The sequence below is a fragment of the Ixodes scapularis genome, unplaced genomic scaffold (genome assembly GCF_016920785.2).
Source record: "Ixodes scapularis isolate PalLabHiFi unplaced genomic scaffold, ASM1692078v2 PGA_scaffold4__175_contigs__length_147842914, whole genome shotgun sequence".
Taxonomy (NCBI): Eukaryota; Metazoa; Arthropoda; class Arachnida; order Ixodida; family Ixodidae; genus Ixodes; species Ixodes scapularis.
The window spans coordinates 96,929,847-96,945,519 of NW_024609879.1; the positions used below are offsets into that span (position 1 = coordinate 96,929,847).

The 15,673-nt window shown below is 41.7% G+C and overlaps 1 protein-coding gene across 1 annotated transcript; it reads left to right on the plus strand.

Annotated features, from left to right (window-relative positions):
- The first annotated feature begins 3,476 nt into the window (after positions 1–3,476).
- LOC115315955 lies at positions 3,477–15,328 on the plus strand. The gene is made up of 4 exons (XM_029975258.2): positions 3,477–3,570; positions 13,375–13,490; positions 15,044–15,109; positions 15,191–15,328. Exons 1-4 carry the CDS (start codon positions 3,477–3,479, stop codon positions 15,326–15,328), a joined length of 414 nt encoding a protein of 137 aa, XP_029831118.2.
- Positions 15,329–15,673: the final 345 nt, after the last annotated feature.

Here is a 15,673-nt window from a genome sequence, read left to right on the forward strand (position 1 = left end):
TCACTGATGACGTTGGCATCCGCATCGTCATCGTCGCTGATGACGTCATCGGTGACGTGACTGATGACGTCATCGGCATCGGCGTCGTCATCGTCACTGATGGCGTCATCGTCATGGTCATGTGACTCCCGTGACGTCAAGTGACCCCCGTAAGGTCAAGTGGCCCCGGTGACGTCACGTGACCCCCGTGAGGTTATGACAGTTATGACAAAAAATATATATTATTTCCGAATTTTTATGGCGCAGATATACATCACGAATAGTGATTAGCTTTTCGCAATGTCACGTGCCCATATCATTGGGTGGGTAATTTCTAAATCCCATCGCATGCATGCAGTACATTTTTTGTTGAAAATTCCATGACCATTATGCGCTATGTCGGCCTCCTCTACGACCCGCAAAAACTGTTGACTTGCTCCCGAATGCTCGAAAGATAGCTAACCCTTTGAGCGAGCTTGTAGATTGGGAATCATCATTAATGAATGACCAAAGATCTTAATATCGTCAAAATTTAACACCATAATTTACGAATATGCGCCTCGTTTTCTTGTTTTGTTACTAGCATTATTATGAATCCCAGAGTTATATTCGCTTTAAAACAAGAAAAACGTAAAGTTGTATCGCTTCGCTATCGGCTGCATGGCTTCATTTTTTTATTCTTCTTTTTTTTGCTAGTGCTATGGTGTTTGGACGGCGTCTCCGACTGGTGTGCTTACGGCGGCCTAAAAAGTGGTCCCTTGATTGCCGCCTGATGACGTCATAGAGGTGTTATGCTGCCGCAGGTCGCGACCCTGACGGCGTCCCAACAGTTGTGGTATATATGGCAGACGCCTGTTTTGCTGTAGGACGCTCTCCACAGTGGCAGTTCATGGAAGCTAGAGCAGCCGAAAGTTGGGACGCCTGGGACGCCGTGACGACAGCGACACTCGCGTTCGCTCGTGCTTTTCGCCAGCATTTTTACGGCCAACCGCCAGGATCGCGACAGGCAACACCATGACACTCCGGCTTCTGTGACGTCATTTGTTGCCACTAGGGGACCACTTTTGACGTATAGGCGGGATAGGACGCTAAACACACCAGTCAAAAGCGCGATCCAAGCACCATACTAGTGCTAGTGACGTTGAGAATTTTAAGGGGTATCTGTAAAAACAATTTTAAGAAGAAGTGCTATGTTGATCACGTAAACTATTTAACGAAGCTTTCGTGCAGTATAAATACACCCATCACAAATCTCCTAACTGGTTATTTCCACGCATTATAATATTAGGTTTTATTATATAAAATTGTGTGATTAAATAACAGACGTTATCAAATTTGACGAAGAAATCCGCTTTCATATTAAAGAAATATAAATCGTTCAAAGAAAACGGATTCCATTGGCTAGGAAATAAATCAACCTATTTCTAGGGAATTACATGTAATGTTAGCATCTGGGAACAGTGCAAAGCAATATTAAGCAAATATTTTCAGGGCCCCTTTGTCTTCAAAGTTCTCTAATGCATGAAATGCAGTATTTAAAATGCGACCATTTAAAATTGGTCACAGTATATTAAACCTTTCTTTCGGAGAATAAAGAGCCTTTCTTTTTATAAAATTCTTCGATACATTAAGCGGGGAAAATAAATTGATGTATGGGTGTCAAGAGTCAAGTCACGTGACAAACTTCCCGCTAAATTTAGCGGGAAATATAAATTTGCGTATAGGTCACGCAATATCAATTGGCCTGCTAAATATAGGGGGGAACTGCATTGATGCATAGATCATGCGACATGCGGTAACGTGGCACCGTGTTTCCTGCTAAATTAAGCAATGAAACTGAAATGGTGTAGAGAAAACGTCAGGTTACGCAACATCAATTTTCCAGCTAAACATACGGGGGCAAACTAAATTGTAAATGTCACGTGACGTCATGAACACATGACATGAATTATCCTGCTAACTTCACCGGGGAAATTAAATTTGTGTTAGGTCATATCATCAGGTCACGTGACATCAATTTGTCCGGGAAAATTAGCGGGGAAACTGAGTTGATTGTAGGTCCCGTGACGGCAGGTCACGTGATATTAATTTTCTCGCTAAATTTAGTAGGGGATCATAATTAGTGTATAGATCACGTGATGTGAGATCACGTGACATCAATTCACATCTCGTGACCTAAACGCCACTTCCCCGCTAAATTTATCTAGAAGGGACGGGCAACATTTTGGAATTGGGGATTCCGTTAAAAAAAAAGCCTTTTATGCTTTTAAAAATATAGATGCTCTGCTTTTTTGCAATATATTGCTTTGGAAATGTTCTCGGAATGTTTTAAGCACAAACACATACCTCCAGGTATATGGACAAAAATCACCATGTTCTAAATAGAGTGCATGAAGATTATGCGTGAAAATAGCGTCGAATACAGCATCCATGTAAAATGCTTTTACGGCAATGTCGTCGACCTTGACAACAATACCTGTCCTTGAGGAAAACTCGGGATGATATTTAACACCATTAGTTTCTCCATAGTTGAACAGTCTCTCATATACAAAAGACGACTAGGACAACCTGCTAACTCCAGCAGTAAAAACCATTTAGCAGTCCTGCGTTAGCCCACAGTAGAGTCGCAGTGAGAGCTGCGACACGTCACGGCCAAATTGTTGGGCATCGGCGTTCAGTTCACGCACCGTGTGGTGCGTGAACAAAAGCGTACGGAACGAAAAAAAACGTCTCATCATTTTATTCCAAATACTTTCTTTTTTTTTTTGTTCCGGATCGCGTGAAATCGTGTCTCCAGGCACAGACTCTTGGCATTGGCAGTTTTCCAACAGTATTTTGGAATTAACTATTTCTTTTTCAGATATCGCGTGCAGTGGGCATTGGAGACTACAAGAACCCTAAGTATAAAGCGAGTTGTTAACGTTGTCGAGTAGCTCTGTGGCAACGACTCCGCTTCACGCGCGGCGGACCTAGGTGCATTCCCCGCGGGCGGCGGCCGATGTTTTTCAACGATTTGGCAAACATCGACGACGGACATTCTACTACGCCAATACAACATCGACAACTACGTCTACAGCATCAACAACGTACGCCGTTTCCAGTGATGGGAAGAGCCAGGCACGTAGCCAGGGGGGAGGCCCATGGGGCCCGGCCCCCCCCCCCCCTCCCCCCGAAATCTTCCATTTTGCATGGGTCCTCCTCTCCCCTTCCCCCTCATGCAGCATTTTGTTATGGGTGGGCCCCCCGAAACAAAATCCTGGCTACGTGCCTGGGAAGAGCCAATAAAGTTATAGCTATAAAACTCATGACCTTTTCCAGTCGAGTTCAATTCTCGGAATAGGAAGTTGTCATTTATGTACGAGGGAAGCACAGCCGCTGGAAACAATGAAATGAATATTCGTCAGGAACAGTTGCTGTCTTCCGGATTACAGTAGTATAAAAAGTGTGCGCAAATGGAGAAACAAATTATTTTCTTATACCAGTCTAAGCGTTTCAAAATGAAGGTCTTTTTCGGAATGTTGGTGATTGCATCACTTTTATTTTGTCTTGATGCTGAACGCAGGCCAAAAGGTCCCAAGGAGAAAGGTTCAGGTAAGTAATTTGATCTGGTCGTGGTTTTAAAAGCTTCGTTCTTTTATATACAAGTACGCGAAACAACGCTTTATGGCCATTGCATTATTTTTGTTTGTAACGCCGACACTTCTCCAGTTTTATTCAGTTAATCGTCATTTCTAACAAAGTACAAAGGTATGAGAGATCGGCAGAATTATATCAAAATAACATTTCTTCAATGGCAGGTGAAGTTTCTCTGAAGCAGCTAAGCATGCACTTGAAACAAAACGTGCTACGTTAGCATATTGTCATGATAGGAATGAATATCATGACTGGATGCATTTTATGAGCACGAATCTCACGCCAAAGGGCACCGGTGTGTGCCTAGATGCTTTTGACAAAGGTTTTTTGAAGAAGACTGTATTGTGGACCTCGAATTATTAGATAGTGTCAACTTGATTCGGTGCCACGCATCGTCCATTTGAGTTTGAAACGACAACATATGCCGACTTCCCATCGCCAGAAATTTGAGACAGGCGCTTCTAGTTCAATTATCAGCCCTCCACAAGGCGTATTCAGCTTTAACTTTTATGACGTGTCGAAATTCCCACCAAAGCGGGGTGTGCCGAGTGAAAAAAAAAGAAAACTTAAAGAGATTATGGATGCCTTGCTGTTGGAATATTCTAATAACTTGATAGTTGTCCGTTACCATTTCATGGCGATACTGTGATCTAAGGAATAACACCGGAATTAGCTTCTAAGAGATTTGGCAGACGTCGTCGCGCGCGTTTATATAGTTTTTATAGTTGATTTGTGGTGCGATATCGTTAGGTATGTGCCTTCAGAGATAGCTGTGTTGTGAGTGAGTATAGGGCATAAAACGTACGCTATTATTACTGGTTCATTTCGTACAGGGCGTATCGAAGGATGTATTCAAAACGAATGTACTCTAGGCACATAATTTTTTTACGCGTTGGTTTTTATCCACTTTCCGCCTCGTGGAATGTTGTCGCCAGTAAAAAAAAAACAAAAAAAAAAACATTACTTTAAAACGAAAAATAAACGTTCAATGAAGCGAAATTTTGCCTATCATACATAAAGAGAAAGGTGCCACGCATCTTCCGTCGGCGACGGGTAGACAACCCTACCGAAAAAGCCATTTGTATGAGATTTTTTTTTTGTGTCCAATAAACACACATGAATCATAAAAGATATATACGAACATATAATATTCATAGAGGAACTATATAATAAATATGTAACATATGTAAGAACATAAAAGAACCCCATAAGAAACTTATAAGAAAGCTCTCACTAGTTTTTTTATTTGGTTCCTACATGTTCTTATATATATTATATAGTTGTTATATGGTTCTGATATGTTCTTATATATCTTGTATGATTCATATGTGTTTATTGGACACTGAAATTTCTCACGTAAATTAGATTTTTCAGTACTGTACTGACCCGAAAAAGCGCGCTATCAATACTTTCATACACGCAGCACGTTCAGGAATATTCTGAACAAGAATACTTGATGAAAGCCGAGAATGGGTTGGGATTTTATAGACGAACGCAAAATAATAAGAGAAGGATCCGGGCGAGCGGGATCCGAACTCCATTCCTCTGTGTGATAGCCACATGCATTGTCAGCTCCGTCACGCACGGGGCAATATCACCCTTACTTTGTGGATCAAGCGTCAAAAACACACCATCATAGTGTTCATCATTTTGTTTTTCTGTCGTGTGTTCTATCATCACTGAACTTATCATAAAGAGAAAAAGACTCATCGATTTGCGCTTTTGACGCTGCTTCATTGGTCGATCCCCTCGTAGCGTCGGCTGCGTCTCTTCCTAATGAGAAAGAAAGTGTAAAAACTATCGCTTATGAGGCGTTTACAGCGCGTCCGAATCTACTACAATATTAAATGTATTACGTTGATATCATATAAACTTGGTGTTATTTTAGGCTTTCCACAACATTTTTTTTTTAATTCGTTGAGGTTACATTTATGCTGCGTAATCAAGTAGGTTATGCGGTCATGTGCAGATTATTAGGGGGCTAATTGTCACGATAATTTGAACAATAACCTAAATTCGCTGAATAATTTTAGATGGTTTAAATAAACACACCGTTTAATTTAGAAACTCGCTGAGCGTCATGAAAAGCCTCTAAATCGGTAAATGTTGGAAAGAATCGCAGCACGTGGGAAACGCAGTGGGGCGCTAATATTAGGGAGTTTTAGCGAGTCGTTTTTCAAGCACACGGTTCCGAAATCGCGAACGGAACAGCTGGTCTGTTCCGTGAAGCCGTACCTCAAATTTTACATACTTTAGTGAATCGTGAAAGTGGCGCAACCGTGTAAACGATGATGATGATTGGGCTTAACGGTGGCGCCATCTTCTAGTAAACATGTGAAACATTCTGCAACGTGTAAATCCGTGGCGGCTTGTGTCCGGCGAACGACTGATGTAAACAAGACGGCCGACGTAACATTAGCCGGTCGGAAATTCAAGAACGGCGAAGCTCGATCGAGTAAAAAGTGTCTGAACGATCGTAAAGGTATGTGGTGTGTCTCCGTCATCTTGAACTTGGACGATCGTTCACGTTGTGTGCCGTCGAACCGAATCATTTCGTCTGCTCGCGGTCGCCACGGCAGCTAGTCTGCCCGCAGATCGCAAAAATTTACTAGCATGCACAGTTTACAGCATTCACGATAGCTTACCATTGTGAGCAGTCCTCGAAATGATTTGGTTCAACCTCTCAAATGAAGCAGACGAACAGGAGAGCAAATCGCCTCCCGCTGTCCTAAGCCTAACGCTCGGCTCGGTCGGCAAAGGGGGTCCATATCACACGAGCGAATGACGTTTTAGCGAACAGCGACGTTTGAGCGAATCGACGTTTTAGCGAATAACGGGGGGGCGCGTTAACCCATCCGCCGCGCTGCGCTTTACGCCGCTTCGCGGCGACAGTCTGCGGCGGCTCATTACAAAAATGTAAACCCATTTGGCCCACCCGAAAACGCTGCTTCGCGGCGTCCGACTATTCGTTAAAGTGTCATTCGGTGAAACGTGGGCGTTCGCTCAAACGTCATTCGATGAAGTGAGTGCCTCCCCGGCAAAGGCGGTCGCTGAAGCGACCGCCATCTATTTTTTTTACCCGAGTCGTGAACGGTGCTGGCTGTGTTGGGGTGACGACTCCAGCGGCTGCAATGGGAGAAACGAACGAGAAGAGCCTCCCGACTCCCCGAACGACTCGCGCGCGCATGAGCAGTGGCGTCGCGGATACGTTCGAGGGTGAACCGTTCGTGTGGAAACGACCTGCTAAAACTCCCTATTACCTCTCGTGCAACAGGCGCGAGGCTGGCGGTATGAAAACGCGGATGATACTTTCGTCATCCGCGTCCGTCATGCCAAGTTATCGAAAAGTAACGCGTACCGAGTTGCACCGTTTTAAAGGAGGGATGGTTCGACCGTCTCTACGCATTCATTCATCTTTCAAATTTGGGCACCCGTGCATTGCCAGGCAACCTTTTGAGAACAATCCAGTTCCCAGCTGAAGGTAGAGTCTAAGATGTACAGCCCTTGACCCCATCGTAGTAGTATGGCAAAAAATCCAGAACGAATTGTTTTTGAGATAACGTGGCTCAAACTGGAGGTAGGTCAGCTGTTTTTACGGATTTGTTCACGTTTTTGAAATTTGGGCCTCTGCGCCTCGCAAGGGAAATTTCGAGGAAAACCATGTTCACAACAAAAGGCGGAATATAAAATGTAAATCCCGCGATCCCATCCCGGTACTATGGCAAATACTCCAAAATTAGTTCTTGTTGAGAAAGTGGCCTCAGATTGAGGGTCGTTCGACTGTTTTTACGCATTTGTTCATCTTTTGAAATTTGAGCACCCGCGCCTCGCCAGAAAATTTTTTGAAGACAACCCAGATCCCAGCTAGAGGTGAAATAAAAAAGCTTGAGCCCTAGGGCACACCCTGGTACTATAGAAAACACTTCAATGTGAATTCTTTCTGAGACAACCGGTCTCAAATCGGGGATGGTTCGGCCATTTCTACGCATTCATTCATCTTTCGGGAACCGCGTCTTGCCAGGGAACTTTTGAGAACATTTCAGGCCCGCAAATAACGACGAAATATAAAATCTAGAGCTTTCCTACACATCCTCGTACAATGGCAAATACTTTGAAATAAGTCCTTTTTAAGAGAGCCGTTCTCAAATTGGGGATGATTCCTCCGTTTTTACGCATTACTTAATCTTTTGAACTTTTGGCACCCGCGCCTCGCCAGTGAACTTTGAGGATAACCCAGTTTCCAACTAACGGCAAAATACGAAATATAAGGCCCTCGAGCACGTCATGGTACAGTGGCAAACACTTTAAATATAGCCCTTTTTGAGAAAGGCGGTTCCAAAGTGGGGATTATTGGCCATTTTTCCGCACAGGTTCATCTTTTGAAATTCTGGCGGCCGCGCGTCATCCAGGAACTTATTGAGATCAACCGAGAAGTTAACTAGTTAATACCTAAGAAAAAAATTTTAGACCCTCGAATATACGTTGCTGCTACGGAAAAACCTGTAAAATGAGTCATCTTGGAGTAAACTTGTCACGAAATGGACCTTGGTCGACTATTTCGAAGCATTCGTATATCCCTTCAGATTAGGGCACCTACGTGTCCTCCAGGAATTTTTTTGAGATCGGAAGGGTCCTTAATTGGCAACGATAAAAAAAACACTTTAGGACCCTCGACTTCAAGTTGCTGCTATGGCGAAACCTCTAAAATCAGCCATCTTTGAGAAAACTTGGATTGAGGTAGACATGGTTCGACTGTTTTCAGGCATTCGTTCATCATTTCAAATTCGGAAACCCGTGTCTTGCCCGGGGACATTCTGAGGTCGACCGAGTTCTCAACTGGCGACGAAATATAAAAGTTAAGGTCGCCGACTGCAAGCCGGTGCTATATCAAATAGGACTTTCCCCCACACTGAGTAATATCATATCAAGTTGGTTAATTATTTAGCTTAGACATTTAGTACGCCATTAAATATAACTTTTGAGATGTGAATGTTTATTTCGCGTGAACAATCATCCTCTCATGAATGGGGTACTCACCGCAGTGCTCCCACTCCTTGCAATAAAAATTACTTTCTTTTGATCACAAAACAGTATTATATATCGAGAATATTTTGAAAACTTTCCTTATGATTTTAGAATATTATGATATAGAACAGCTGTTTTGTCTGCTAGTTCAGTGATGTCAGTATTAGAATACTGTAAATCATCGTAAACATCCAAGTGACAACGAATCTATTTTGTTTGGCAAATTGGTTTCAGGGACCCAAGAAACCAGATTTCACACACAAAACAAAAAAACAAAAAAAAACACGTAGCTAGCCCATTATGGATTATTCTGGTTTACTACGGTCGTACGGCAAATCTTGTACTTTGTTGTATTTTTAAAGTGTGCTCGTTAGAACTTCGCTGTTTTTCAAATATTTACGCGAGGTGCCTCGAAAATGTATGTTCTACGAATGTGATACACATCATAAGCACTGCAGTGTTTGCCATAATATTGGGAAGAGATTAAATTTAATTTATAAAGTCATCAGTTTTTTTACGTCAAAGAATAAACCGCAGAATTATATTAACTTGGATACCAACCGTGGTGGCAAAACAACAAAAGGTTTCGAATGATACTATCCGCAGTGGCAATACATCAAAGGTTTTGAATATACCAAAAAGGTTTCGAATGAGGAACTTGCATTTTACACCTGAGTGTCTTGAAATGTCGTCACAATAATAGTGGAATATGATACACTGGAGAAGTAGCATGGCGAAATGTCCCAAGCGCAACGTTTCGGTGCTATTATATTTGTATATTAAATACATGGACTTCAACGGGAGCGCTTCCGTAACTAGCTAAGAGATTCGCACGCATGCGATGGCACACATTTCTGGGGTTGAGGTTCTACTTCTATTCTGTCGCCATGCTGTCACTTTTCTGTAGCAGGTATACTTTTCCTCTTGTCAACACCGCGTAGTCTGTCAATCGAGTGTTAATTTTTATTAAAATTGAATTTAAGAACTTCAATTCAAACACATCCACTTTGCTGTAGACTGACACCAGCGCTAGATTTTAAAGAAACATACGTTGCAAACGAATCATTGCTTCAGCAGCATAAACACGTGCAAGATTTACTCGTGTGACTAAATGAACGTGTTTTAATTAATTACTTAATTCTAAAGTAAGATTCAGTGGGTCATGTTATAGTGTCGCGATTTCCTATCGTTGCCCACTATAACGTCGTACATTTAGACCAAAATGATAGGCAGATAAATTATTCCTCCATCCCCTAAGCGGCACAACATTCACCAACGCCCCGATGTGTGGAATTCTCTGGCGTTGTCAATGGTGTACGGTGTAATGTCATAGCAGCACAGACCCTGCAAAGAATGCTATAAATTAGCATAAATAAATGAAGGTCAATTTCCGAAGCTCCTAACTATTTCAAGTGCATGACCAACAATTGTATGCCCACTAGAATTTACGAGGAAACATCTTCGTAGTGTTTGGTTACAAGTCGAAAGCAATCGTAATAGTAGCTTCAAATTACACAGGATTTTGATTGTGTCGACCGATAGCTAAAAATCGAAATCCGAACATTTAAAAAAATATTTTATATGTCGTGGCTTGATTAACTACTTTCGTGTTCATCTTAAACGCTGTATATATTGCTGTATTCACTGCAGTCTTGGGTCTTTGAAAAAATACTTCGAGTCACGAGATTAATTTCTTTCGTCCGTTAAAGAGTGGCAACCACGCTTACTGTAATATGCGCTTCTTAACACAACATATTTTGGTATAATTTTATGTAATATCAATAAATAGTTATAAAATATAACAACTGCTTAAAACAAAGCATTTATGCAACATGTAAGTTGTACAAACCCCAATTTAGAATTAAATTAGCTTGTTTGCCACACTCAAGATTTCATTTTTTTATGGGAGGCATCATCATTCAGAGTTTTATTGCGTTTCCCAAGCAGCTTTAGGGGCCTTTTTAGGGTTACACTTCACATTATAAAACAGCAATGAACTAAACGAACTACACGACAATCCTAACCACAATACTATACTTGAACTTTTTAAAAGGTATAAAAGAGTCCACGTGAGGGCTAAAATACTTGTACGTGAGCATCATCCGTGTCAGCGGGGGACTGGACTCTAGATAAGAGGGGTAAAAAAAAGGAAAGAGTAGACCTATTTTGTCGCTGGGGGACATGAATTGAGATTCTACTCAATGACATTGGGGGATCAAAAGCAGAATTAAACAACTTATATAAAAACACCATGTCGCGGACTAGACGCAAAGTTGAAAAAGGCAAAGGACGAACAGTGCCCTAAAGAAGCACATAATCATAAAAAAAACACTCCGTCCAATGTGGCGATCGTAGACAATTCTCACAAGTCGTCTCTGTATGCTCTCCAACGTGAGCGCCTAACACCCAAAGAATTCCGTACCGTTGAACAAAAGTCCAACCGTGATAGAACTAAAGCCAGAAAAAGGTGCAGTATACAGTTGTAATTTCGGAAGTCACGGGTAATGCGTGCAATTATCCCCATGATTCGCAAAGAATCATTAATAACCTTTGAAACATGATAGTTAAAGTTCAGGCGTGAATCGAAGAAAATGCCAAGGTGACGCACAGCAGAAGATCTTGAAATTTTAGATCCGTCTAAGGTGTAAGGATGTACAACAACATTTGCCTTAAGGCCCGTTCACACTCTTGCGACCGAGTACGACTGAGAGAGACGAGATCTCTTAAAACTTAAATGTTTTCAGAATGACAGAACACACTGGCATTGGGGCGCCATCTATGCGGTGACCCTAAAAATGCATTGCACAAGAGCGAAGGCTTTGCGGGATTTCCGAGGTTCAATGTGCGTAATACCCATAGAAATGCTCGTTTATAACGTTGACAAAAGTTTTCCGAGCCAAAAAAAAAAAAAGAAAAGGATAATGCGCAAGAAATAAAAAATATGCCGGACCGCCGAGTTTACTCTGCTTCCCAATAGATGGCGCCAGTGTGTTCTCCGGTTTAAGACGTTTTGAGGAACCCAGGTTTAAGAGGTCGCGAGAGTGTGAACGGGCCTTTACGGGAAAAAGAAACAAGCTTAGTTTTGGTAGGCTTTAAAACCAGCGAGTTCGCACAGCACCACAAATGAATTGCATCAATATCTTTTTCTAACAATTCACAGTCCACATGCGTGTGGATACTACGATAAATTTTCACGTCATCAGCATAGTGAAGTATCATTGAGTCACTCACACTAGTTACAATATCATTTACAAAAATATTAAAAAAGCCAAGGTCCAAGGTTCGACCCTTGGGGGACCCCAGAGTTCAACAGATAAGGGGATGATTTTCAACTTAAGTGGGAAACCATGTTTCAGCTTTCACCAAGTTAACTAGCAAACCAGTCGCAGGAACCCGAAGAAAGACCCACATGTAACAGCTTCGACAGCAATAGTTTGTAATCTACGAGGTCAAACGCCTTCGAACAGTCAAAATAAATAACATCAACTTCACCACGGGACCCAACGATAGGTTTCGCGAACACCAAAAAGGTTAAAAGATATGTTTTAACGGATCGTCCACGACAAAACAGTGCTGATTTGGACTGAGCGTCTGCTTATAATGAAAACTCACACGCTTAAAAATGACTTTTTCAAAAGAGTTAAGCAATACGCACTCCGCAGTGCACTTCGGACGAAATGGCTATACGCACTCCCCGGAGAGCTCATGCCGCTCGGGCCACCCTTTTCGAACGGCGCGTGTATCACTTGGGAGCTCGTTAACACAGCCCCCCGCCTGCGTTCACGCCGCTTCGCGGCGACAGTATTGGCTGCTAATTACAAAACTTAACCAGTACACGCCGCTTCGCGTGTACTGGCGCTCAGCGGAGCTTGGCGCGGCCACCTTGTCCCTCGATTGAGGACGACGAACAGAAGAAACGGCGCTTCGTGCCACTTTGACGTAAGTGCGCCTACTTTCAGTAGTTTCACTGGAATCGATGGCGTCAGGCGCGGCAATTTTTCAATTTTCAATTCAATTTTTGAAGGTCATCTTGAAGGGCTGCGTTGTCATCGCGAAGGAATTGAACCGCACTGACGAGTTGGTCCGTTTTTCGTACGAGCGCCGTTACAAGCCCGCCGAGTCCGCAGGCGCACTGCCCAGTAGCGTTCGGTCCCACACGATCTTCGCCATCAGCACTCACGGAAACCACGATAGGCTCGCTATCGAGAATCCCAGGACTGTCCGGGTCACGGCGCTTGGTACACGAAGCACATTTCTACGTGCTCATTCTGCTGGACATGTAGAAGCCGTAATCATCCCCTTCAACATTTAGGCATTTACAGTGAAAACGGCACATGCAGATGCCACTACAAGCCAGGAATTGTTGACGGCCGAAAAACTGGGAAGAGCACTTTCCGCGCACGTCTTTGCTCCCAGTCATTCCGGCACGGAATGACTAGCATAAACGTTTATTTATTAAACAAAGAAAAAGACTTCTTTCTGAGAGCTACTGGTATGTTTGAGACCTATCATTATTCTGTCAAGAAATGCTGTCAATAAGGTAAAATTATCGGCGTAATTAAAGGCCATCGTAAAACACCCTTTTTTGCGGAATCGTATTTCTACTTGGAAAGGCCGATTATGCCATCAAACCCGAATATTATTAATGCTTCTAAAACTACCCGCCTATTTCACGGGCCTATGCCAATTAAATGAAAGGTATATTTTTATTTGCATGGGTAATTTTTTTTATTTCAGGCACGCATGAAACGCCGATTACGATTGCCTTCCTATTGGATTCGAACGCATTTTTAAATGAAGACGCAGCTCGGAATTCCACAGTTGGAAATTGGTTGAATAGTGTCCTAGAAAAGGTAACATATCTCCCAGTACGGTTTTATTAAAAGCGATATGACCAACTCTGTAAGGTTTGTAATAAAAACTTAGGCTCCGTGATTTAAGAATTGTTACCACAAAAGAAGCTAGCACGGTGCTCAGCCATTTAAAAAAATTGAGCTTTAATTGTTCTTGTGACTCTGATCAAGCAGTGATAAAATAATCTGAAAACGAAATTCTCACATTTTATTGAAAATTTTTATGAGGCAAGAGGGGGGAAAGGGGCTGCGAAAGTGAAAATTTACATTGCGCAGTGCAGTTTAGCATCTCTTAGAGCCCACCAGCTGCTAAACTTTAAAAAATCCAAATGTCGCAGACCATAAAAGGTTTCACTTCGTGCGCCAAGTGATTGATAACTGTACAAAAAAAAATCCTTATATTTTTTTCGGGGCTTGGGGAACGACAGCGGCTCGGTCGTTCGGAAGAATATCCGAGAGAAGCATGTTGCCCTACATTTTCCATGCCATGTTCCATTTAAGATACGGCAACCTAGAATCCTTGAAAAAAATCATGGATTATTTTTTCTTATTAAGGCATGTATGTTCACTTTTGTTGATTAAGAAAAAGCACTTCTGTTATCGATGGCACAGCTACTGAAACCTTATAAACTTTGCTAGTAAAAAAAATAACTCTCTAATTTGCGAATATATTCGTCCAACATTGGCAATACAAAGGTCACGGAGGGATCGAGTTTCGTGTTGTCCTACGGTGTAGGAAGATGCTTTCAGACATAACCTTTGATACTTGCCTTAGTGATAGTCGACCGCCCGCTCAGAATTTCTTAAGTGTAGTGAGGGCAATGCAGTTGTCGTTAACTATAATGCAACACAATTACTTTACATTCAGTTGCTATGGCTCAGGATAAAATTTATGAGATTATGCTCCTATAGTATCTAATGATAAAAGATGTTCATACACACACAAACACCCACCCTAACCTAATGAATGCCTCAAGTAATAAAGGCGCCGTACATATTAAGGATTGGGAATAACGAAAGGACACCAGGAGAAGGGAAGAAAAGCGTTCCAAACAGAGCTAAATTTTTATTCCTGTCTTTTCCTTTCCTTGAGTTTGTTCAATCCTTATATCAGGGGTTCTGTTCATAACATAATGTTATCTGTGTTTGAGACGTTCTCCTTCTCTTCTGTCTGTGTCGTTTCGTCTTTCCTCAGAATCGGGTTGCTTCAAAATGTTCAGTATACACCACCTCACTCGCGGCCTTACGTTTTGTTGCGAATAAGTATTACTTCATCACATAATTTCACCTATATTTTATGGCACCAATAAATCAGGCTAGCGGTCCTTTTAACAAGAATTAAGCTTTCACCGTAGCCACCTTCTTTGTTCTAAATAACAAAATGTTTAGAATACACGTTCAGAGCGAAATGTGTTAAAAAATAAAATAAATTGCATTGTATTGTATTGTATTCGACTAAAACGAAATGGTCGAAAGAGACCTCAAGGCAGTCAATTAAATTGTTTATTTAGTTATTTATGTATAACATTTTTCAATCCCCAACATATCTACAGGCGCAACAAGAGTTAAACAAAGAGTTTCAAATGAAAATAAAATTTAACATTACGGATATTAATATGGTAAGTACCTAAGATTCAAATTGCTACTTTTACTGGTGCTGGTTTGTTTTGTTATCACATTGATGAACTTCTTTCTCGTAGACTGATATCACCGACACGCAAAAATGTCCATATTTCTGTGCCCGCAATGTAATAAATGCTAAGCATTATATGGACTATCTAAAGCAGTCTTATGAAAGCAAAGTGAGCCCCGATATGATTTGTGTTGTTGGAGAGTGAGTACAGTTTTCTAATATAACGCCATTTTCCGTAAACTTCCCTAAAATTCTCAATCACCTGCATAGAATGTTAATGTAACGTTAAACAAAATCTCTTCCCGCTTTCGCTTTTCTGTGCTCTAAATTACCAATATACTCAATTCAGACATAACTATCATTCTAATTTCTTGTTTTTTAGTTATAAGGCATGGCATGCTTTGTAGGAGAATCCTACTCCCATAAATTTGTCTGCTCAATCGAGCGTGTGTGCGTCCGCACGTACCGGAAGGTAGGAAATATCAGCACAACAAATTAATTACCACTTATTTCCAATTACCATTTATGTCCCGAAAGCTACAGACAGATA

Excerpts from the sequence above, each read along its gene's own strand:
- LOC115315955 (XM_029975258.2), top strand. The coding sequence starts at position 3,477 with ATGAAGGTCTTTTTCGGAATGTTGGTGATTGCATCACTTTTATTTTGT. Across the intron at positions 13,491-15,043 it reads TGAATAGTGTCCTAGAAAAG|GCGCAACAAGAGTTAAACAA; the intron begins GTAACATATCTC and ends ACATATCTACAG. Across the intron at positions 15,110-15,190 it reads ACATTACGGATATTAATATG|ACTGATATCACCGACACGCA; the intron begins GTAAGTACCTAA and ends TCTTTCTCGTAG.